Raw genomic sequence first — 23,994 nt, 5'->3', positions numbered from 1 at the left:
CTTGAATGCAAGCGTTTGAGAGCCACTGCCCTCCTCAGGGTCAATGATGCCCACCGTCCTCTTTGTGCTGCTATCACTGTCGGCCGCTGACTGGCCACATTGACCACAGCCCAGTTACCTGACATGATAAGGTCAATAGTGTTCCTTCCAACACAAAAACACGAGTGAGAGACAGAAAACACAGAACACAAAGAACAAATAGATTAGACAGGTCTGCTCCTCCATGCCCTTGCTAACAAGCTGCACAATTAGCTACTTTACATCTCATAAACAACATGCTGGGGAAAAAAGCACGAGAGAAAAATGGGTCTGTGTACGTGTGCAATGTAACCTTGAGAGCAATTTTTGAGCACTCAAACGTGCGCAGCCAAACACCTGTCATGCCACTAATTACAATACATAATTGCTAATAATATGTTTACAGCGGCAGCAGAACAAATACAGTACACTTGGGCTTATAACTTTGGTTTCACTTTATTTTGATGGTCCCTTTAACACCTTCTGTTGACTATAAGTAACAGTGCACCTACATGTCTACTATCTCTAGAGTGTTAGTAGAGTTTTAGTAGACTGCAACTACTTGTCAACTTATTCTAACCCTAACCTTACCAAAGTTACTTATAGTCAACAGCATGTTCAAAAGGGACCACTCTCAGAAAGAGGCTTCATGGAAAATAGACTGTCGATTAGTCCTGCAAAGATATTTACATGCGTTTGTACTGCGGCATTGATGAACGCTTGATTCTGATTGGCTGACAGATGTACTAAGGTGTTGGTTATGTTTTTATAATGTCTATGTATTAAGTAGTTCAAGGTCTTGACCACATTACATTTCCATTTCACTTTACACATTATTATTTCAATTATTTTAGTCTAATAATTTTCAACAGCAGAAGAACCAAAAAAAAAAGGGGGAAAAAACCCAAAACCCACCAAGAATTTTCAGCATCATTACAATCTTCAGTGTCGCATCATCCTTCAGAAATCATTCTAATATGCTGATTTGTTGTCAAAGAAACATGTCTTATACTATTACCCGTTTTCAATATGGATAATAATATCTAAAAATAGTTACTATTTTGAATGATAATCTTAAGTTGGCAATAGTAATGGAATGGAACCAAATAACCTGTAATATTATTTTTGTTTAATGATAAATATGATGATTACACCAGAAGTAATATTTTTTAAAGTACTCCGAAATGCATTTGCTTGAAAGGGTTATAAATAAGTCAGTCTGCCACGACAGATTGGAGCTGCAGATAAAGCAGGTCAGAATAAAATCAATTTGGCTTTGTTGCTCACTTATAAAACTACCAAAAGACTGCACTCTCATTCACTCCCTATGCGACTTCCCCACGGTGCTGACTGTGCTTTAAATGCACTAAATGGACATTTTAAAAGGGTAAACAGGCAATATAGAGACATTGCAGGCTTTCTCGTAAACACTAAAAAAACATACTGAGGATACTCTATAACCCCATCAGCCAATGTCATGGTCATCAAGGCTCAAAGGTAATAGAATTAACCAAAAATATTCACTCATGACATTTTTGTCAATTGAAACTAAGCAATCTAAAGCCTTTTTCAGAGAAAAAGCATCTGAATGGCCTGCCAAAAAGAAAAACAAAATAGAGTGATTAAAATATTTTTTTCTATATGTGCTTGTACTATTCATGCTGTCGTTCTTCATACATAATCAGTTCTACTCTAATACATATTGAAGGTACATGTATTTATTTGATAACGGAAAATGCAATAATGAATAATCAGCCGGCCATTATTATAAAATAAACCCCTTCAGGGGGTTTCACATCAGGATCTTGATCACCCTGTTGGGGTTTATTTTGCCATAATGGCCAGAAGACTGTTCATTAGCCCATCCTTATTGTGCTCTGATGTGGCTTAGATCTATGGTTGACAGAAATGTGAGCTGTAAAAATGAAATGTGGATGGACTGGAATGACTTTCAGTGCTTATTACTTCTACCTGTTCACCACACATCGTCCCAGTCACTGGCGGTGAACCTCTTCATCAGAACAAGCAGATGAGATGGATGAAAACTGGGATTGTGTTTTGCAAGTGCTCTGCTGACATGTTGTCTGAGAGCTGAGGTTGTACTGGCAGGAGAAACAATCTGTTATCTTACAAACAGATGTTCTGCTCTGCTGTTTCCACCTGACTCTCAGTGTGAGACTCGCTACATTCACCTGTGTAAGTGTGTATGTGTGTGTGCTCATGAGGGCTATAATGTAGGGAAACAGAAGTTATAGGTAGATTGTACATAATCAGCGTGTGCATGTAACTGAAAAAAGATATGATGCGCAATGCTTTTCCAAATAAAAACAAATATTGTCTTTCGATATCTTTAATTAGAATATAGCAGCTCCTCTTCTGAAATGACTTTCCTTTTCTGCTGATGTCATACTGTTCAAAAGTTTGGGGCCGGTAGAACTTTTGAATGTTTTTGAAAATAGTCTCTTAAAGGACAACTCCGGTGCAAAATGAACCTCGGGTGTAATAACACATTGGTACAGACTAAATCGTTCCCTGAGATTTGTTTTCATGATAATCGAATGTAAAGAGTTTTATCTCTAAAAACAGTTTAGCTTATAACGCTAGTATATTGGGCATCGAGTAAGCAAAAAGAGATCGCTAGGTAATACCATTAACAAGGCTCAAATTAGCCCCACACTAACACGGCAGCATAATGAGTGTCCTTACATGCAAACCGAAGCATTGAGAACTTTGTAAGTGTATAGACAGTTTAATAAGAAGATACTTTACACAGACAGTACAGTTAGCGCATACAGACAGGAGCCATCTTGGAAAACAGTCTCGATCAGTCAAACCACGAACACGGTGATACGTGAGCTGAACTGTGACTTGGAATCTCATATGGTCCGTTGTTTCCGGAAGAAAGCACTGAGCGCATAAGAGAAGCACTGAACGCAACAGAGAAAATAAAAAATAAATATAATTTATCTTATCCTCAATATCTACACGTACTGTTCGCTCACCTTCGTGGTTCGATTGATCGAGACTTTTTTCCAAGATGGCTCCTGTCTGTATGCGCTAACTGTACTGTCTGTGTAAAGTATCTTCTTATTAAACTGTCTATACACTTACAAAGTTCTCAATGCTTCGGTTTGCATGTAAGGACACTCATTATGCTGCCGTGTTAGTGTGGGGCTAATTTGAGCCTTGTTAATGGCATTAACTAGCGATCTCTTTTTGCTTACTCGATGCCCAATATTCTAGCGTTATAAGCTAAACTGTTTTTAGAGATAAAACTCTTTATATTCGATTATCATGAAAACAAATCTCAGGGAACGATTTAGTCTGTACCAATGTGTTATTACACCCGAGGTTCATTTTGCGCCGGAGTTGTCCTTTAAGCTAAGCAAGGCTTAAGCTAATGCATTTATTGATCAAACATACAGAAGAAACAGATTTGGTGCTCAAGCAAAATGTATTAGTATCAATGTTGAAAACAGATGTATTGCTTAATATTATTTGTGAAAACCATGCAATGTTTTTCAGGATTCTTTGATAGAAAGTTGCAAAATAACAGCATTTATTTGAAATAAAAATCTTTTGTAACATTATAAATGTGTACTGTCACTTTTGATCAATTTAATCAATCCTTGCTGAATAGGGTATTTAAATAAATGATAATAAAAAAATCTTTATCTGCCCCCAAACGTTTAAATGGTAGTTTAGATAATGTTAAACAGCCAAATAGCTATTTAGGTATTGTTTCAGCAAACTCAATCAAACCATGCAGGATAAAATCAAGTTTGACTCGGAAATATGTCACACATCAGAAGTAAAATGGGTTGTGAATGCCATTTTGATTTCAATCCATAATTTGAATTGAGTTTGTACCAAAAGGTGAATTAAAGACCCAAAGCGACCTGTGAAGAGACGCTGACAGTGCAAATGATGAAAGAAAAGAAATATCACTCCACGGCTTAAAAGCAATATGACCTCCATGCAACCGTCTGTTATATCAACCAAACAAGTAGACTGACTTTTTGGCTATTCTCTTTGAATCTTTATGCACACCTGCTGTCTGAGATATTACCCTTGTTGAGAAAGAAACAGAGACGAAAGGGTGGTGTCTTACAGTGTGTCTTCTCTTTATAGTGTCTCAAACTTTAAAACACACACACACACACACGCACGCACTTTATACTGTACAAGCTATATATTCTATCACCTAACCCTACCCATAAACCTACCCATCACAGAAAACTTTCTGCATTTTTACAAACCAAAAATATATATACCAAAAACAGTCAAGCTGGCTTTTTTGGATTGTTCTTCAGAGACAAATTGTTTGCACTCCACAGTTCAGATTTGATCTAGCATGACCCAACCCTGTCCTCTCCTTCAGTGCTTTTCAGATGAAAGCAAAAGAATAAACTAAGACAACTTTTCACACCAAATGCCTTCTATTTTGACATCTCTCCTTACTTCACCCTTCATCTGCAACTTTTAAGAAGCATCACACTTGAGAAGAAATGGATTGCTAGTACACACACACACACACGCACTATGTTAACTATCTGGTTAACTATCTTTGTGGGGACTCTCCATAGAAGTAACGGTTTTTATACTGTACAAACTGTATATTCTATCCCCTTAAACTAACCCTACCCCATCACAGAAAACTTTCAGCATTTTTACATTTTCAAAAAAACTCATTCTGTATGATTTATATGGTTTCCTCACAGGGATCTCAATTTAGGTCCCCACGGTGACACTAGTCCCCGTATGAGTGTGTATATTCAGGTTGAAGTCCCAACCGGGATAGAAACACACACACACACACACACAAATAAATATATATATATATATATATATATATATTTAATATTAAATATCAGGGAAGAACAAAACATTTGGTTAAGGTATTTATCTGACAAAATTATTTGGCAAAAAAGGGGTAAACTACAGCTACAGGTTTTATTTTACTATGCAAAAAAAGAAAGAAAAATGCATAGCAAAACAAAAAGCTCACGAGAAAAAGCATACAATTGACTACAACATAATCTGTTAATAATATTTTGTTGGTTCTCTCTTTTGGTTTTTGCATGTGTTTATAATTTATTTTTATGACAGCCTGGCCAATAATTACATCCGCACAATTTGGCATGTTTCATTGTGTTAGCACAAATAAAACAATGGACGGCAAGTACAACACAATACATTATGCTTACAAAATCTTTAACTTTTTAAAAAAAATATAATTTGAATGAAGATGTCAATTCTCCTATAGGCAATGATTGATATATAACTGATATTATATATATAACTGATGTTAAGTATACACACATTGATTTTGTATTGAACCACAGGAATCTCCACACTTTGCGTTGACAGCCATAAGTAAGACAGCCCTTCTTTTTTATGCTAAAGGAGAAGTATATCATTTTTTGCACCTCTAGCAGTGCCAAATGGAATAGTGATCTGAAGCCTATGTTTTTTTTTCACTTGCCGTTCAAACTCAAGTCTGAGGTACCTTCCTCCTCACATACCCATTTTAGTCAATTCATCTCAATGTTCTGATGTTTTTATGGACATTTTCCCCTTTTAAGTAGTTCATATGCAACAGGCTAACTTTGAATGCTCTTAGACCAACAATTAGTGCAACAAAACTTGGGAACAAATGACGTGTATGGTTACTATTTGGGCTGCATCCACACAGTCCACACAGATGGGAATGTTTGAAACTTTTTCAATCATTGTTTTCATCAATCATTATTATTTTTCCAATTATGTTGGGTGGTGCAGCAATGACACACTTTCTCTTTAAGAAAATAATACTTCAGTAGACCTTCAGGCAACCACAATTCTGCCTTAACACTGATAAAATATTGAACTCTTTTGATCTAAGGCTTGTTTACGTGTTCTCCATTATCTACGAGTGGCATTACCACACGCTGCAGGCCGAATCAGTCTAAATTTTAGTGTAATTCAAGGTGAAATGTTGTTGCATATTTTATGATTCACTCTTGTTATGTGTCTGTGGAATACAAAGGCATCCAGCTTCTCACCAAAAAACCATCTCCAAAAACCTGTCATATGCCTTGAGGCCAAATACGCCTTTTCAGTCTTTATCACAAGCAGCAGCGCAGGAGCCTACAGATTCACATGTGCCAGTGTTCAATAAATCAAAGAGCAGGTATTAGGCCTTCATAGACCGAGCGTGAGTTACTGTGGAGGAATAAGGGGGCTGGCTTAAGGGATGAAGGCGTACATTTACTGAGTGTGTTGGAGTATTTGGATTTGATTTTCCTCGGGGATAACATTATCCCTGTCAGATTTATTCCTCTGATCAGTCAGCACTATTGGACTCCTAACATGCATTTTATCTCTTGTTCTCAACTCATCTTTAATCCTTTATTCCTCTCTTTCTCCTTTTTTCCCACCCCTCCCATTCTTTATCTTTCTTTTTTTCTGTCTTTCACTGAGGTGCAGTGGTGTCGGTGTCATATTGCAGTCAGAGGATGTTGCTGGATTGCAGAGTGCCGCAAGTGTTGTGTCTCTGAACCGCTACTTCCTGCTGCAGTCCCATTTACAGCAGCTCATTCATCACGGTTACATGATGAGCACAACCACACCACAGAAACAATGAGAAAATCAATTCATGAGAATGAACAAGAGAAAGGACAGGAGGAGAAAAATATGAGATGTAGACAGCCAGAATCCAAAGGGTCAGTGTTTGGCTGGTTAAATGAGAATGAAAAAGAGAAAGGACAGGAGGGGAAAAATATAAGATGTACACAGCCAGAATCTAAAGGGTCAGTGTTTGGCTAGCTCGCCTCATTAGTGCCTGCTGGTAGATGTCATAATTACACCATCTGGCTGCTCAGAGCATCTTACAATTAATGCTTTCTATTATTACTATTATTTTATTTACTTTTTAATCTAGTATATATATATATATATATATATAAAAAGATTTAAAGCTGCAACTCCGCCCACTTTTCTCATTCACTTGCATTGGTGGTTCAGAATGGCCAGGGTTCGATTCCTGGGAAATACATTTGTCATTTTCTTTTAACTATGCTTTAGATATTTCTGCTATAGCTAAAAATAAGTATATAAATATGTAAATACACTTAACAAATCAAAAATATTAACAAGTAGCTGCATGCTAAGCTGAAACTCTGCCCACATTCCTCTTCCAGGGTTTGATTACCGGCCAATGCCAGTGACATTTTTTTATAGGGTTTAGAGATTTTTTGCTCTAGTGAAATTAATGTAAACAAACCTACCAAATCTAAATTATTAATGAGTACACAACTGCATCTTAAAGTTGCATGTGGAAGATTAATTGCAACTTCATCTACAGCAGAGCTAAGATGTTAAATTAATGTTGAATGTTGAATTCTCACCACACTGGCCGGGGGGAGGCACTCCAGAAGATGCCCGTGGAAGACTCATCAGCAATGTTTGCACAGCAGCACAATTCCCAAAACATGGCTCCACAGCTATGGGACCAGCCTGAGAATAAAAAAAATAAAAAAAAGATGAGTGATTAACTTACTTTAAGACAGATATAGAATTTTCTGCAACAAAAGCCACTAAGAAACAAGTATAAGAATGATGCAAAGCTTTCTTAATTCAACTAATGGTGAACAAACCTTCAAACCTCCCCTCCCCCCAACCCCAACCAAACAAACCATAATTTAAACTTTTTTTATTCCTCCATTTTAGAAAATTTACACACATTAAAGCCTGCATTTAAGGTAATTTATGCTTCAGTCAAGCCTTTCCAGCATTTTCTTCAAAAAGGCAAAAGTGTCTCAGTCAAAGATGCACAGGAGGTTTTCCTTAATAGCTTTCCATTTTAAAAAGTAAAGGAGTGTCAGTAAATGGTCTTGCTCTTTTCACCATTTCACACTCCTTCTATAAAAACACCTGAAAGAACAGGCCATGAACTGCACTTCAGAAGAGCAAAATGCCACTGAATGAAATTGCCATCAGTAATAGTCTGATGCAAAACTTGGTGGCTAAATTTTGATCTCAAATTGATGTAGCATCTCTAAAGTGCCATTTTTTAGCTTTCTTCACTTACACAAAATGTCTTAAAACTCATTTACCAAACACAACACTGTTTAGAATGCATGTGGTGAGGCAGATGACATGGGCTTGATGGCTATAAAGTCATTTATTAAATATGACTGCAAAATATTTATAACAAGATACTGTATCTTCAAAGACACATAAAAATAAACTCCGAATGAGCATCTCGGCATCATTGTCTAATTTCATGAGACAGGATAATCGAGGATGATCGATTTGTTATACTAGCAGTCCAACCGAATGAGAAGACCCTCTTATTAGATGGTGGCTGTATGATGGTCAATAAACAATAAATGTGTATTCAAAGCAGTATGTGGTTGATGGCACCACACATTTATAGTTTTCCTGACACGGTCACCAAAAACAATCTGTTTTCTTTCAGCTGTCACAGATGATGAACTATGACAATTTAAAACAAAGATTTTGTTTTCCACTATGCGACGTGGCAAAGGGGCTAATTCATTTCTGTTTAAGCCCACAACCAAACCATGTCGGAATCCCATCATCTGTTTAGGTGACATAAATTCGATAGTAAAATAAGGGCTTATGATTGATTGAGTGTAAATGAGGCCAGTCCAATCCCTAAACTACACAGAGAAGCACCAGCAGGTGCTGGAAGTGGATTTCTCCTTCATTTGCATTTTAAGGGCTGTTTATGGTGCATAAACAAAATGGGCAGAGCTTTAAAAATTAATGCATGCAGTTGGCCCACCACTGGGTGTTTGTTTATTATAGAAGCTCCGTTATACACATTAAAAGTGTGTTTGAATGACAAGATTCTTTTCTGCTTCAGTCAGTTGTATATTTTTGGCGATACATTGTGTATATTTTTCTCTATTATGGGTTCAAAATATTATATTTAACACCACCACTCTCTACAGCGTATTTGGAACTAGAAAGTGTAGTGTAAATGTAGTAAAAAAAAAAAAAAAAAAAATCTATGCCAGTCTCCCAAATCAAATTACTTCTGTATGTTTTCTTATCCAGACAATTGTAGCTTTCCAAATAAATATGGACATGAAATCTGCCAGCTTTAACCTTGTGATTTAACACATATGAGCGACTACTTTTGCAACTAGTGCATCTTCTCACTTGTACCTTAGTGGAAAACTGCATTTAAGGTGTTTTTCCAAAACTCCACGTGGGTTCATATACAGTATGTGTAATATTACACTAATTTAGCCACCAAAACAAATATCAGGGATGCAAACGTTTATAAACGACATTTATAAGTAAATGAATTGAAGACAAAAGGCAGTGAGAGCTTTACGACTGTTGTTCTGAGGGGTCTGAAGGTCACGGCTGAGGGTGAGCTGTTGTATTGAACGCCTGACTGTCTGACTATAGGGAGGTGTACACTGACCGCAGGGGTCAAAGAGGAGTGCAATGTTTACTTACATCTTGTCTGAGGTATTCAGTGATAGAGATGCTTCAGTTCAGTAGTTGCCAGCTAAAGCTTTTAACCTTTGATCTCTAAATCAATGTCCGCTGTGTGAATGGACATAGAAGTAGTGCACAATTATAAAAGTTCTGCAGAGTAGTTTTTCTTTTTCCTTTCTTTTCTTTTTAACTTCTTATCCACGTCTGCCTATTTTCTTTTTCTCCCTCTTAAAAACTCATATCATTTGACTAAGCACAAATTCTCTTGTCCCCTTTCTCCTTTCCCTCTGACAGATGTGGCTAATAGGTTTAAGTGCTGAAGCGTACAGACTAATTATAGGTTGTGCTACCTATGTTTGTGTTAGGTTTCAGAGATGATGAATTCATCAACTTGAAGGAAATAGGTTCCATTTAATCCTCAATCCGTCATACATCAGTTTCCAAATGAACCCGCCACTGAGCGCGCCTTGGGAACAGATGTAGAAATACAATGGCCATTAACTTTGCACTCAGCAATATGTTCCTTCTTATGGAGAAAAAAGGGGGTGGGGGAGTGTTTGACAATGTATAAACATTATCTCACCTAATTATGACATACAGTAATGTAATTTATGCAAATGGCTGAAACTACAAAGAGTTTACTTTGACATCTATCTAAAGTATTGGACCACATAAATATATTCGGTGAAAGATAATATGATACTAATAACAATGAATTATACACTCCATATTTCCTTGTTTGAGAATACACAAATAGGATTTTGGAGCGATTGAATGCTAATACCATATAGTTTTGTCTATAACAATAAAATAAAGTAGGACACAACTAAAAATGTATGGATGTCATTACATTAGAAACAATACTGGTAACACTTTACAATAAGGTTAATTAGTTAACATTAGTTAATACATTAATTAACATGAACTAACAATGTGCAATACATTTGTTACAGTATTTATTAATCTTTGTTAATGTTAATTCATAAAAATACAGCTGTTCATGTTTGTTCACAGTGCATTAACTAATGTTAACAAATACAACATTTGATTTTAATAACGTATTAATAAATGTTGAAATTAATATTAACTAAGATTAATACATGTTGTAGAAGTATTGTTCATTCTTAGTTCATGTTAACTAAGGTAGTTAACTAAGATTAACTAATGAACCTTATTGTAAAGTTTTACCACAATATCAAACCAAGTGACCAACAAAGAGCAAACAAAAGATTTCAGAACTGACTTCACTTTTCTAAGTCATCTTTGCAATTACTTTTAGGCGCGGGTTACAATGTTATGTTTAATGGATGTATGAAGTAAGCTTTCAGGTTCACACAGGTGGTTCATCCCATTATGACAACAACTAACATTTGACCACCAGAAAGTGTCAATGAATTTTGATAAAATGTACTTTATAATTTTACCAACCTAGCCTTCTTTTTGAGAAATGTTTGCTTGAAAAGTGCCTTTAAAAAAAAAAAAGACACTTGGTTTTGTATTTTTCATTTAATGCAACAACATTAGAGATGCATGGATACTAAATTTCTCCACCAATACCAATAACCGATTATTTAGAATGATATCTGCCAATGCCGATAGTTTGATTTTCTTAAGGTAAAAAATCTCTCAATGCTGTAAAGTAAACTATAAAGGGAACCCTATAACTTGTATTAAAGAGGAAGAGATCTTGTGCTCTGCATTGCCGCTTGAACTGAGGCGACCTGCCACGTCATATTTTTATTGATTGATTTTCGTGAAAAAAATGACAAAATTTCTTATCAGAAGTAACAAAGCACAAAGCTTTTTACGATAGTTGAATGGGAGGCGTGCTACAAATAATGTTTGGTGTAGAAAAAAACGCAGATCTGGCTTGAACTACGGGTGATTCATGAGGTCAAATAGACTCTGCTTTAACGTCTCTATATTTTTAACTGTTAAAGTAACAACAGGTAACTTTTCAGCCTTCATAATATATTTCCAAGTCTCTTGTGATGGTACATCGACTTACAATAGGTTGAATGACACGTCTGCCATAGCCTGACGGGGTCTGTAGCGTTTTTAATCGTACTTTTAAACTTCGGGTTTCGGGTAGTAACCGGCGAACAAAGAGAACTACAAAATTCGACTGCTTTACGGCATATACGTCACTTCCACCACCACCCCCACTTCCTTAAAAACGGACTTGCGAGCCAAATGTTATAGTCATGGCCGAAGCAGCACAGAAAAACAAGAAAGCAAAGGTTTTATCGAAGCAAAGCAAAAAGAGAAAGTGATCGCGTTAAAGGCAGAACGAGGATCAACATTGCAGAGCTGCCAACTCTCACGCATTGGCCGTGAGACACCCGCATTTAATTGGTTTCACACGCTCACACGCCACACCCCCGGTTTCTCACGCTAAATTGTCAACCCGGTCGGTCAAATGCCTGAAAGATGAGTTTATCTATAGATCTCTACCTGTTGAGCCACTCGTGATCGACAAGTTATACCGCAAATTAGTTCAAATCTCCCGGAATCTAGAGCGAGCGCGCACGCGAGACAGAGACTGTGCTCCAACGCGCGCGGACAGTAGAGAGAGAAAGCGAGCGAGAGACCTTGCGTGTGCAGGGAGCATCGAACCCCCCATCGAAAAAAGAATGCCTCTCTCTAACCTCTCTAATTCGCTAGAGTAGTAGCGAATTATCAATCTGGTAGCTAGTAAACGATATTCTAGTTTTTGATGGTTAGCTATCGCTAGTATTCTCGTTCTGATTTGAACTTTGCAATCGATGAAATGCAAATAGCAAATGTTTGACCTAAAAAGTGTAGTCTACTCAACATGTACAAAGAAAGGAGGAAGATTATTAATAAAATCATATTTTAGGATACCTAACATGTCTGTGATATTTGTTTATTTGTCTTGCCTCAAGCTATAATGCAAATCTGTAAAATTTGCAGGTTCATTTATGGTAGCTTGATATTATAATATTGACGATATATGGTTATTATCAACCACTCAAACATTGCATTGAAGTATCATATAGATTCAGTAAAACGGTAACCAATAGACTAGGCTACTAATGACGCTGGCTTGTAAACGTGAGCATCGCGATCATTTGTCGTTAGAAAAAAAAGAAAAAAAACATGAAATTATATTCATATGACATGCTGAAATATATGCCACTGTACCTGGGATGAAGACATTTCACACGCGATGCAAGCAGAACACCTGCATGTGACCTCCTCCTACAGTGTTCAGGGCTATCATGGTTGTCAACAAATGCACGTGCATGTAGGATGACAGTTTACGACAGTAGTAGAGGACAATACTGTTTCCCAACTGTAGGGGGAGCCCGAGAGCAAAAAACGACCTGTTGTTACTTTAATGCGTTATTGTCACGTTAACTTTGACCGCCCTAAATTCAATGCAAGAGACATTTTTTACACACAGTATGAGCTGCAGTCTGAGGTTTTTCTGACCCCTTTTGATGGACAGGATATAATCGGTCCTGATCATCAGCTGTTTACAAGCCCAATGGCCGATAGTGAAAATAATTGCTTTTAAAGGCATATACAGATTCATCCCTAAACAACAGTCATACGTTTTAAATGTGAATTAAGCGTTCAATTCTATTTTGAGGTGGCAGTGGAACTATAATCACATTTGCACCTGTTGCAGTGGCCCCAAACATTGGGAAAGGGGGAAGAAAAATGGAGTGACTGGGAGAGATAGAGAGACAGTGTGCATCCAAGCAGGACTTGGCTTCTCTTGGGTGAAGCATTAATCTCTTTAAAAGCCTTCATTAGCTCAGATTTATCCATCCCCCACTTGCTGAAGCAGCCTGTTCATCCGCCAGAGCTGGGCAGGATATTTGTACATTTAATTTTAATACTCGTTAATAGCTATTTTATTAAAATGACACCTTCAAGAAGAAGGGCATTAACAGTGAAGTGATGGACTCTTCATGACAGATTGATCCAGGGTGTGAACGGAGAGATTGACTGTTCAGAGCGGGTGGTGAGGTGATCCAAATTAATCAAGCTAAGTAATACAGCATATAAATCAGGAAAGGGGCGCAAGGCGCCTTCAGGGGAGGACTTCAGGTCCTGGGCAGTGGTATACCTCGTATGGGCCCACTGAGATCCCATAGTGGCTGTTGCTTTAGAGAAATATCTACTAAAAGATATGGGTGGATATTCATATGCGACATTTATAGTGTAGGACATTTCATGACCGGTGGAAAGTAATTTCTATATTTGACATTTACAAATGCTAAAAAGCACTCAAATACAAAAAACAACTGATACAGGTGCATGAAAAATATTATACAGTATATAAAAATACCAAAACAGTCGACACACTTACTCCCAAAGGAATTTTTAATGGTATGCCCACTAAAGACTTCCTTTGGATCAACAGTGTTTCAAATTTATGTTTTGATATTGGAATATTTGACATTTAGAGAAACAAAAGGCTTGTTAAAAAGTTGTATTTGTGTTAACATCCTTCACCTGAATGTGGTAGAGCTTTGCTTTTTAGCAAACTTTCTGAATTTCCCTCTCCATCTTCCCACTCCAGAGTGGCTAAACAGCCCTAAGGGGCTCTGACTGCTCTATGGGATTTTGAGGTAGGTGGTGCGTCCTGAATTCTGAATGTGCTGCCTTCAAACATTATGCACCCACATCAGTCGTTTGTTATAGCCAGAACTTCATCAGTCGCTGAATGTGAAGTCCCTGCTTCGTTCTCAAAAGGCGGCTTTAAAACAGTGGGAACGTTTGTTGAGTGGCCATCAGGTCTGTGAATCATGGAGGGATAAAGCGTGAAGACTTCATCAAATAAAGTGATAAAGAGGTAATAAACACTGTGAGGACAGATCCTGCAGCGCAACTGTAAGAGCATGCCGCTAGCAATGCCAAGATCATGGGTTCAGTTGCAAGGGAATAACACTGTAAAATATGCACCTTAAACTTTAGTTGCTTTGGAAAAAGTGTCTGCCGAATGAATAAATATACATTTAATAAATGAAAGTATGAATAGGGAGAAAGAGAGAGCTGGTCAAATACATTCAAATCCAAAACAATTCAGTGGAGTATGTTTCAAGTGTCTTTGCCATATTTTCTCTGTCAACCAACACAGATGTCTACCCTTCAAGAACTGGGATGTATATACCGTATGGGACGTAAAGCATGATCAGCAGTGCTGAGAAAACATTCTGGCAAAATAGAGAGCAGACTCTGAAAGAAAATGATTTTAACATTATTGATACCAGATTCAGTTGGGACAACTGCATCGCTGAGTCTATAGTTTGGCTGGAATTAAACTATCCATTTAAAATTACGTTACGGACAATGCTGTCTATACTTTGCAATAGTTTTAACTCCTGATTTTATTTCAAACCGGTATTACACATTATGGCACCACAATTTTATTCCGTATACAGTATATATATATATATATATATATATATATATATATCACATCATGAAGCCATCACATACAACACGTATTCAGTTTAAAGTCAGCGATGTGACTTTTTTTTTATGTGTTTAACTTCCAGACAAATATTTTTACAGTGTACAATGATGGGTAAAATATTAGAAAAAGTGTGGTGCAATCATCCAACACAATGAAGATAACTTGATCAATATTATAAATGATAAATATTATACAATAGTTTCACATACTCAAACTTAAAAACAAAATGTTAGATATCCTGTATGATGAAGATGATTGAAAACAGCATCTATCCAATTAATGATCAATAACAAATTTTAATTTTAATCAGAATGTAATTTTAAATTGCTGCCATTCAGTTAAGGTCTTCGGAAAGATATAGTTTTTAGGAAGTCAATTTTAAAGCAAACTATGCTATAGAAAATATTTCTGAAGCCAATTTATAAAATGCAATAGGCCTTGTCATTCAAACGCTATTCTAATTAATTATTTAGCTGCATAACTACTGGCAAACACAATCATATTGAAGTATTCATCATGAAAACAATAACAGCACTTTAAGTGAGACACTTTACTATAAACATGTCTTCTAAAAACTGAAATGAAAATGAAAAGCCTGTAGAACCCCCATGATATAATGGAGGGTTACTGAAATCACAACATTGATCCCAACATCCGGTTCTATGAACACTGTGCCTTTGAGCGAGGCACTTAACCCCTTGCTGTACTAGTGAGACTCTGTAATTAGTGTACTGTAAGTTGTTATGGATAATAAACTCCTGCTAAATGACATGTAACTGCCTGCTAAATGACAAGCAATTAGACAAGCAGTAAGAAAAAGGCAATTTAAAGAAGTGGTAAGGGTGGCCTCAGACTGCACTGTAGTTAACACTGTTTACTCTGAAGCTCTCAGCCCTGTCCTCTAGGTATGAAGTCACTGACAAAGTCTGCTGCATTTCTTCCACAAAATGATGGAGGTTCAATGGTGAAATTCTTAATTAATTTAAAAGAGGCCTTAAGAGAGATATCTCAGCTTTTCAGTAGTCAAATGGCAGTGTCTTAGGGCCAGATTTAGAGCATTGAAGCAAAACATTGGTTGTGCAAAAAATGGTTGTCAAGCACCCAGTTAAAGTTTTGTGCAAAACATTACAGCACAAAGAGAATTGCATTACTATACTTTGATATCCTAAATGAAAATATTTCTATAGAAAGACTAGTAAATTAGTTTAACAACATTCAACTCAGGTTTCAGATCACAAGTGAACAGCAATAAGGCCCTGTCCACACTACTGCGTTTTGCTACGTTTGCACCTCCCGTCCACACTAAAACGGCAAAAACGGAGAGCCAAAACGGAGAAGTTTAGAAACGCTGCCGATCCGTTTTTCGTTTTGAATCACCGAGGGCGTTTTAGTGTAGACGGGTCAAGACGGAGGACTTTAGAAACGATGACGTAGGAGAGGCTCACGCTCGGCTCTATGATTGGGTGTCATCAGTCATGGCGTATATCTTTGCTAGCAGCTGTTGTAAATTCTGCATTTTACAAGTCAACGCTCAAGTCAAGCTATTATTCGAGCGATCTGTGACAATTCCCGTGTGCAGCGGCAGTGTTGACCGTACATGGAGCGTCGGTTTGGGGTTAACCCAGACAGAGCATGGTGGGATAATTTTATCAATGAAGTTGTGTTTACACCGGCACGCGCATGCCCAGTGTTAGTGAATGGTCACGTGATCCGCATTTTCAGTCGTTTTAATGTGGACGGAGATCAATTCTAATACGCAGCTTAAACGCTGGTGTGGACGGAGATCGTATTCGTTTTAATTATCCGTTTCTAAACTAAAACGCAGTAGTGTGGATGGGGCCTAAATCTAGGTGTAAACGAGGGCCAAAATGCTTTATGATGTGATTTTCCACATGACCACGCCACGTTTAGTGTAACTTTTACACCATGTAAAAGTGAATTTAGCATAATAGGTGCCCTTTAAGGCCTATTCACACCAAGGCAACAATGACAGCAGAGTGAGAATATTGGTAGAATCACTTTCAGCTGCTGAAAACATTGACAGCTAATCAGAATCCAAGTGACTTTAAAGAGTTTGAGCATTTGAAGTGGCAGATGACAGAACTGTAGCACATGCTTAGAATATACAGACCAATATTGTGTGTTGGTGTGGACATTCATATAGTTATCGTTATTGTCTTTACAGTTATCATTGGTGGTGGGAACGGGCCTTGACTACAGTTTTCAGTATCACATGATCCTTCAGTCATTCTGATATGCTGATTTGGTGCGCAAGAAACATTTCATGTTGAAAAGAGTCATGCTGCTTAATATTTTTTATATTATAAATGTCTTTATTGTTGTCCAATTTCTTTAAAAAAAAGAAATTGATACATTAATACAGGCGTGATTGATAATGAGCGACACCTGCGCGGTGCACCGGTGTATTATATGTATTATACAGATCCATCAGGCTTAGATTGAATCTCATACTTGACTGAAAGTTTAACGGCTCCTGGGTTCAGGTCTGTGTTATGTTCCTGTCTGCGCATCAGTAATGTTATAAAACTGAGCAGACTCCACACCAGCCCGTCATGTTTGCCTTACGGCGCCAGGCACACTTACTCATACACCTGTCAGTACCTTGGGAAACACATTAGCGTGAGTGCGTGTGCGCCTGTTTGTGCTGAGTTGGCCTGACAGAGAGCAAAAATGCTGGAAATGATTGGAGTTGAGAGGGAGACAAAAAGGCAAACAGGCCATCTGCTGGTCGAGAGAGAGAGATGGAGAGAGTGTGAGAAAGAGATCCTGAGAGAGAAAGATGGGGAGAGACAGTGTACGTGAGAGAGAAGGAGATTAAATAAAATAGAGGGATGCGGGTGGCTGGCAGGTTCTCCGAAGCGTGTCAGAAACACTCTCGCCGAGTGTCTTTCATTTTCAGCCTGCAAGCCGCAGTCAGGCTAGCTGTTGTGCTTCTGGTTGCCTTGTTAGCTGTGCTTTTTTGAACTGAGTGGTCTAAATCAGTGATTTTCGGTGGGTCGCCACTTAAAAATGGGTCACAGGTCTGTAATACTTAGAGAAAGCTATCCTTTTGGTATTTCCATTCATCTTGATGAGCGTGGGCGGCATGACAGGTGCGCTTCTTTGGTTCTGTTGTTTTCATTGTGTTTTTGGTTCTGTCCAGTGACTGGGGCTGTTTACACGACGCAGTTTTCAACTAAAAACGTAAAACTTCTTATGCGCCTTGGCCGTGCATTTATACGACAATGGCGTTTTTTTGTGCCTGTACTTTGAAAACGGTCTCCATGTAAACAACAAAAACGTGAATCTCTGAAGACGATGACGTCATGCATATGCGTATTACGTGCCTGGTAGTTTCTGTCAGTAATTCAGAGCTGTAATCTGCTTTCTGAATCAAATAAATGTAGAGTCACACATAAAATCTGCTGCATTTTGCAATTTACTAAAAATTAAGAGCTTGTTTAAATTATTACAGAAACATCCATTCTGCAGACAACCATAAGAGAAACTAGAGGATTCCATTTGTTAACTTTTTGTGCAAGATGCAGTATATATATGAAAAGTATTCTAGTCGCTTGATAAACTTATGTTTGAGCCACTATAGTCACTTGGACTATTTTAACAATGTTTTACTAACTTTTCTGGGCCAGCAAGTTTCAATAACATAGAGTGAGACAGCTCTCAGATTTGATGAAAAATATCTTAATTGTTGTTCCGAATGAACAAAAGTCTTACGGGGTTGGAACAACATGAGGGTGAGTAATTACTGACAGAATTTTCATTTTTGGGTGAACTAACCCTTTAAGATATGATGCCACAAACTTCACTAACTCTGTCTAATCCTGAAACTACTTATTTAATTTTAGAAGCAATTTAACGATGGTAACTTATAAACAAATACAAAAACACTTGGAAAGTCAATGACCTAACTGTCAAATAATATACTGGGACAAACTTCTGTTCCCCCATAATAATAAAATAAAGTAATTGCAATACTCATGTTGCCTGCAAATGTCAGAAAGTTATATATATATATATATATATATATATATATATATATATATATATATATATATATACACTCACCGGCCACTTTATTAGGTACCCCATGCTAGTAACGGGTTGGACCCCCTTTTGCCTTCAGAACTGCCTCAATTCTTCGTGGCATAGATTCAACAAGGTGCTGGAAGCATTCCTCAGGGAGTTTGGTCCATATTGACATGATGGCATCACACAGTTGCCGCAGATTTGTCGGCTGCACATCCATGATGCGAATCTCCCGTTCCACCACATCCCAAAGATGCTCTATTGGGTTGAGATCTGGTGACTGTGGAGGGCATTTTAGTACAGTGAACTCATTGTCATGTTCAAGAAACCAATTTGAAATGATTAGAGCTTTGTGACATGGTGGAAGTAGCCATCAGAGGATGGGTACATGGTGGCCATAAAGGGATGGACATGGTCAGAAACAATGCTCAGGTAGGCCGTGGCATTTAAACGATGCCCAATTGGCACTAAGGGGCCTAAAGTGTGCCAGGAAAACATCCCCCACACCATTACACCACCACCACCAGCCTGCACAGTGGTAACAAGGCATGATGGTTCCATGTTCTCATTCTGTTTACGCCAAATTCTGACTCTAACATCTGAATGTCTCAACAGAAATCGAGACTCATCAGACCAGGCAACATTTTTCCAGTCTTCAACTGTTCAATTTTGGTGAGCTCTTGCAAATTGTAGCCTCTTTTTCCTATTTGTAGTGGAGATGAGTGGTACCCGGTGGAGTCTTCTGCTGTTGTAGCCCATCCGCCTCAAGGTTGTGCGTGTTGTGGCTTCACAAATGCTTTGCTGCATACCTCGGTTGTAACGAGTGGTTATTTCAGTCACTGTTGCCCTTCTATCAGCTCGAACCAGTCTGGCCATTCTCCTCTGACCTCTGGCATCAACAAGGCATTTCCGCCCACAGAACTGCCGCTCACTGGATGTTTTTTCTTTTTCGGACCATTCTCTGTAAACCCTAGAGATGGTTGTGCGTGAAAATCCCAGAAGATTAGCAGTTTCTGAAATACTCAGACCAGCCCTTCGGGCACCAACAATCATGCCACGTTCAAAGTCACTCAAATCACCTTTCTTCCCCATACTGATGCTCGGTTTGAACTGCAGGAGATTGTCTTGACCATGTCTACATGCCTAAATGCACTGAGTTGCCGCCATGTGATTGGCTGCTTAGAAATTAAGTGTTAACGAGCAGTTGGACAGGTGTACCTAATAAAGTGGCCGGTGAGTGTATATATATATATATATATGTGTGTGTGTGTGTGTGTGTGTGTGTATACAGTAGTTAACATTTGAAGTGGATCAAAAAAGTTAATCCAAGTTGTCCTAAGACAAGAACGGGTATTGTTCAAAATTCATGTATAACTTTGATGAAAGGTTTTGATCCACTTCAAATGTTGACTACTGTATATATATGAAATTGTATGCAATAGACAGAGCTGTTTGTTGTTTGTTTTGCTGAACTCAAAATCAGCCTCAATTTCTTGTTTCTCCAGTGAAGAGTTACTAGGAAGTCTGTTAATTTAGTTTCATAGGAAGTGTAGAGTTAGTAAACTTTGAATGAGATTTGTTTCCAGGCCAAACATCAAAAATAACTGCAATCAAGTTTAGGCTCTGATATACAGAGAAAGATTAGCCAAAAATAGTCAATGAAAGAGAAACTGACTGTCCTGAAATGTAGTTTTATCTGGAAAATTTGAATTGAAAAAGAGTCACTTTAGTTATAGAAAAAGGAGAATATGCAATACTATTTAAAACGATTAATTAGTCATTGGGTTGCCTGAATTAATCAGCTAATTTGGTCTTAAGGGGATGATTCACCTGATCTTGAAGGATGTTTCAACTTCATTGCCTTTGACTTCCATTGTATGGGGAAGAGAAAAAAGACTGATCTTTTTAAAAAAAATCTTTTGTGTTCCACAGAGGAAAGAAAGTCAAGATTTGTAATGACATGAGGGTAAAAAAAGATGACAGAAATAAAATTTTGGGCAACCCATCTCTTTAAGGAAGCCCTGAATAATTTACTGAATATACCGGGTCTAACAGCCCAGCATAAAGCACTGGTGCAAAACAAAAATGATATCACAAAAAACTAGGAGGACAATTGTCGACCATTTCTTTTATAGAACGAAGCTGTCATGTTGTGCATACAGCACTCTAAACCAGAACTGACAGCAGTATTCTGCAGCTGTGTGAACGTTCCCAGCGAGAGAACACAAAAGAGAGAGTGTTACCGCACTTGAATTACTGCTTGAAAAACATATATAACTGTAGGGAGTTTGCCTCTCCACTTCAGTCACATTCGCCCTCCAACATTCCTCCCAGCATGCTCCAGGCATCCAGTAGTGCACAGCACAAGGTCTTAGGGGAGCTCATCGTGTTGGTTATGTGGAGCTCCACTCCACAGACAGATTCATTAGCCAGTTCCTGGATATAAAAAAGGGCCGTCCTGCCACCGAGGCCCATTGCCAAATTTCCATTTTAATTGCAGAGAGGGAAACAGAGAGACAGAAGGAGAGTAAGTGTACGATCCTATTAAATGCTTTGGGGTAGAGAGGTCGGTCCACACGAACAACAAATTAATCATCTTCTTAATGCTCGGCAAAAGCCATGACTTCTCCCTTCCAAAACAAAAGGCGGAGTGTGTCCTTCACTCCCTCTCCCGCTATTAACAGTGAAGATGAATGCAATTTCAGAGTCTCAGACATGGGCGGCTCACGAGTGCGGAAGAAAAACAAGCATGAAACATTACACGGCCCAACATTTCAGAAACTGTATGCTCCAAATCCAATATTGATTTTTTCGGTTCGCTGTGAGAATGAAGCTATTGATTAAAAACACGAAGGGAGAGAAGAAACACAGCTGTCATTAGGAAATAAGAGAAACTCTTAATGGAGAGGCAGAGGCAGTTTAAGGAAGTACTGAAAGAAATTAAATTCACCGGTGCAGAAAGTTATGGGTGCGAAACCAACTGCAATCTAAACCTGCTTCAACATATGAATGCCCTGTGCCAGTTATGGAAGATGATACTAATTCAACCCAAGGCCGTGTCATCTGCGACGGAGACATCTGTTGTTGATGAACAACATAATTACTTACAGTCTAGGCAAAAATAAAGCTTTGCAAAACAACATATTTGAGCACAGATTAGAGACTGTCAAGGAGCCTTTATCGCAGTTATGTGTAAAGTGCCTCTGTCTCTGGAAGATATATCTTATATTTAAAATATATCTAAATTTAAAAAAGCTAAGGAATAGAGAATAGTGCAAGCAAAGCCAAAGTCATGTTCTGAATGCAAACTAAGTCCCTTTGGATAAAAACATCTGCCAAACCCATAGAAGTAAATGCAGAATATTGTAGCAGTGGTCCTGGATAATGTTACCGCCTTTAAGAATTTAAAGAATATTCTTAAAAATAAAACCGTTTCTCCCAATAATTTTTTTTTTTTTTTTAAACCTTTTGATCCTGAAAAGCTAAAAGAGAAGCAATCAGGATTTGAAAAGACACTCTTGATGAGCAGTAGTATTTTGGATGAAAGCATTTTTCCTGACAGGCCCCTTCAGGGTTTTTGACCTAAGACTCTGAATCTCCTTGACAAAGGAGGGTTTAACTCTTAAGCATTACTAATCTCTAGGGCAGACTGGAATCACAGCCTCTTCCAACAGCAGTACGTCACTGAACAATGGAGGTGTCAATTCAGGTCAGACCGATGAAAACGCACGTGAACGCATTATGGAGTAGGCATGTGATTATCGCAAATTTTCATGTTGCGATAATTGCTGAATATTTCATCACGGTATACAGTATTATCGTGATATTGAAATAAGTTGCAAAAAAAGTGTTGTCATACTATAACAGGTTTAATAACTTTTCTTATATAAAAAAAACTGAACATTAAAATACAATAAAGCAATACACAAAACATTTATAAAGTAATTTCCCCCCCAAAAAAGATTATAGTGCAAAAGAATTATAAAGAATAATAGGTATCACTTTACAATAAGTAAATGAGTTATTCAGGTTAACACTTTATTTTACAGTGTGCTTGTTACATATGTTACATACTTACTATAGTAATAACAGTAAATTATGCACTATTACATATAATTAACCCTAAACCAAAAACTAACCCTATAATAAGTACATGCTGTTAATAATTGTTACTCAGCACCTAAATGTGTAAGTACATGGTAACAAAGACAGCTTGTAATAAAGTAATTATTATTAAATTATTATATTAATGCATAGACAGACTTTTTTAAGGGTTAGCAATTCAAATCACTGTCAAATTTAGCATACTGGCCTGAAGGTTTAGTGGACTAATGATGCTTGAGATTGTATTCCTTGAGAATAATATTGCTTGAGATTGAGAATAATTGCAATTCCCCACTTCTGAGATCATGCAGGTTCAAGACCCATTTAGAGATCAGTCCGAACTGGTTTTACATTACGCATTTTTATTACTTACTATTTACATATAGCAATAGATTTATATATTATACATATTTTATTTCAGACAGACAGCATAATAAATTTGGTGGGCAAGCTATCAACAAGTCTATCACCTAAAGTTGTTTGAATACTAAATATTTACAACACAATGTTCCAGTTGTGCTTATAAATATACACATTACTTATCAATAAACATGGAAATCACAAAACTTAATGACCCAAAAACATTTTAAATAGAGTTTCACCTGAACATCACTTACTTATTCATCTTTTAGCACAAAAGTTAACAATGTGCATGTCTCTTATCTGCGCTGAATAAATATACTGTACTGTACATTAAATCCATTAACAGTGTGTGTCCACATAGTAATTACACACACTGACCAATCAGGCCTTCATGAGAAGACTATGACATCCACTCTTATCTTTTCTGGGCAGATAGAGCTCAGGTACAGTCAAAACATAGAGTGATATTAAGACTGCTAATGGATCGATTGATTGATAAAAGGTTTATGACCCCTGGACTACAAGACTATTGAACCAGCCCTATCGGCTAA

The 23,994-nt window shown here is 37.6% G+C and overlaps 1 protein-coding gene across 3 annotated transcripts in view; it reads right to left on the bottom strand.

Annotated features, from left to right (window-relative positions):
• atrnl1a (attractin-like 1a) overlaps positions 1-23,994 on the bottom strand; it is a 261,486-nt gene that overhangs the window by 6,773 nt on the left and 230,719 nt on the right. For all 3 annotated transcript variants that reach the window (XM_056265511.1, XM_056265510.1, XM_056265509.1), the window contains one exon: positions 7,407-7,515. In XM_056265511.1, the coding sequence (XP_056121486.1) occupies positions 7,407-7,515 (109 nt within the window). The remainder of the gene's footprint in view (positions 1-7,406; positions 7,516-23,994) is intronic.

Source organism: Rhinichthys klamathensis, unplaced genomic scaffold (genome assembly GCF_029890125.1).
Source record: "Rhinichthys klamathensis goyatoka isolate OS25496 unplaced genomic scaffold, OSU_Roscu_1.1 h1tg000235l_1, whole genome shotgun sequence".
Classification (NCBI taxonomy): Eukaryota; Metazoa; Chordata; class Actinopteri; order Cypriniformes; family Leuciscidae; genus Rhinichthys; species Rhinichthys klamathensis.
The sequence above is the reverse complement of the archived record's forward strand: the minus strand, read 5'-3'. Positions and strand labels throughout refer to the sequence as shown.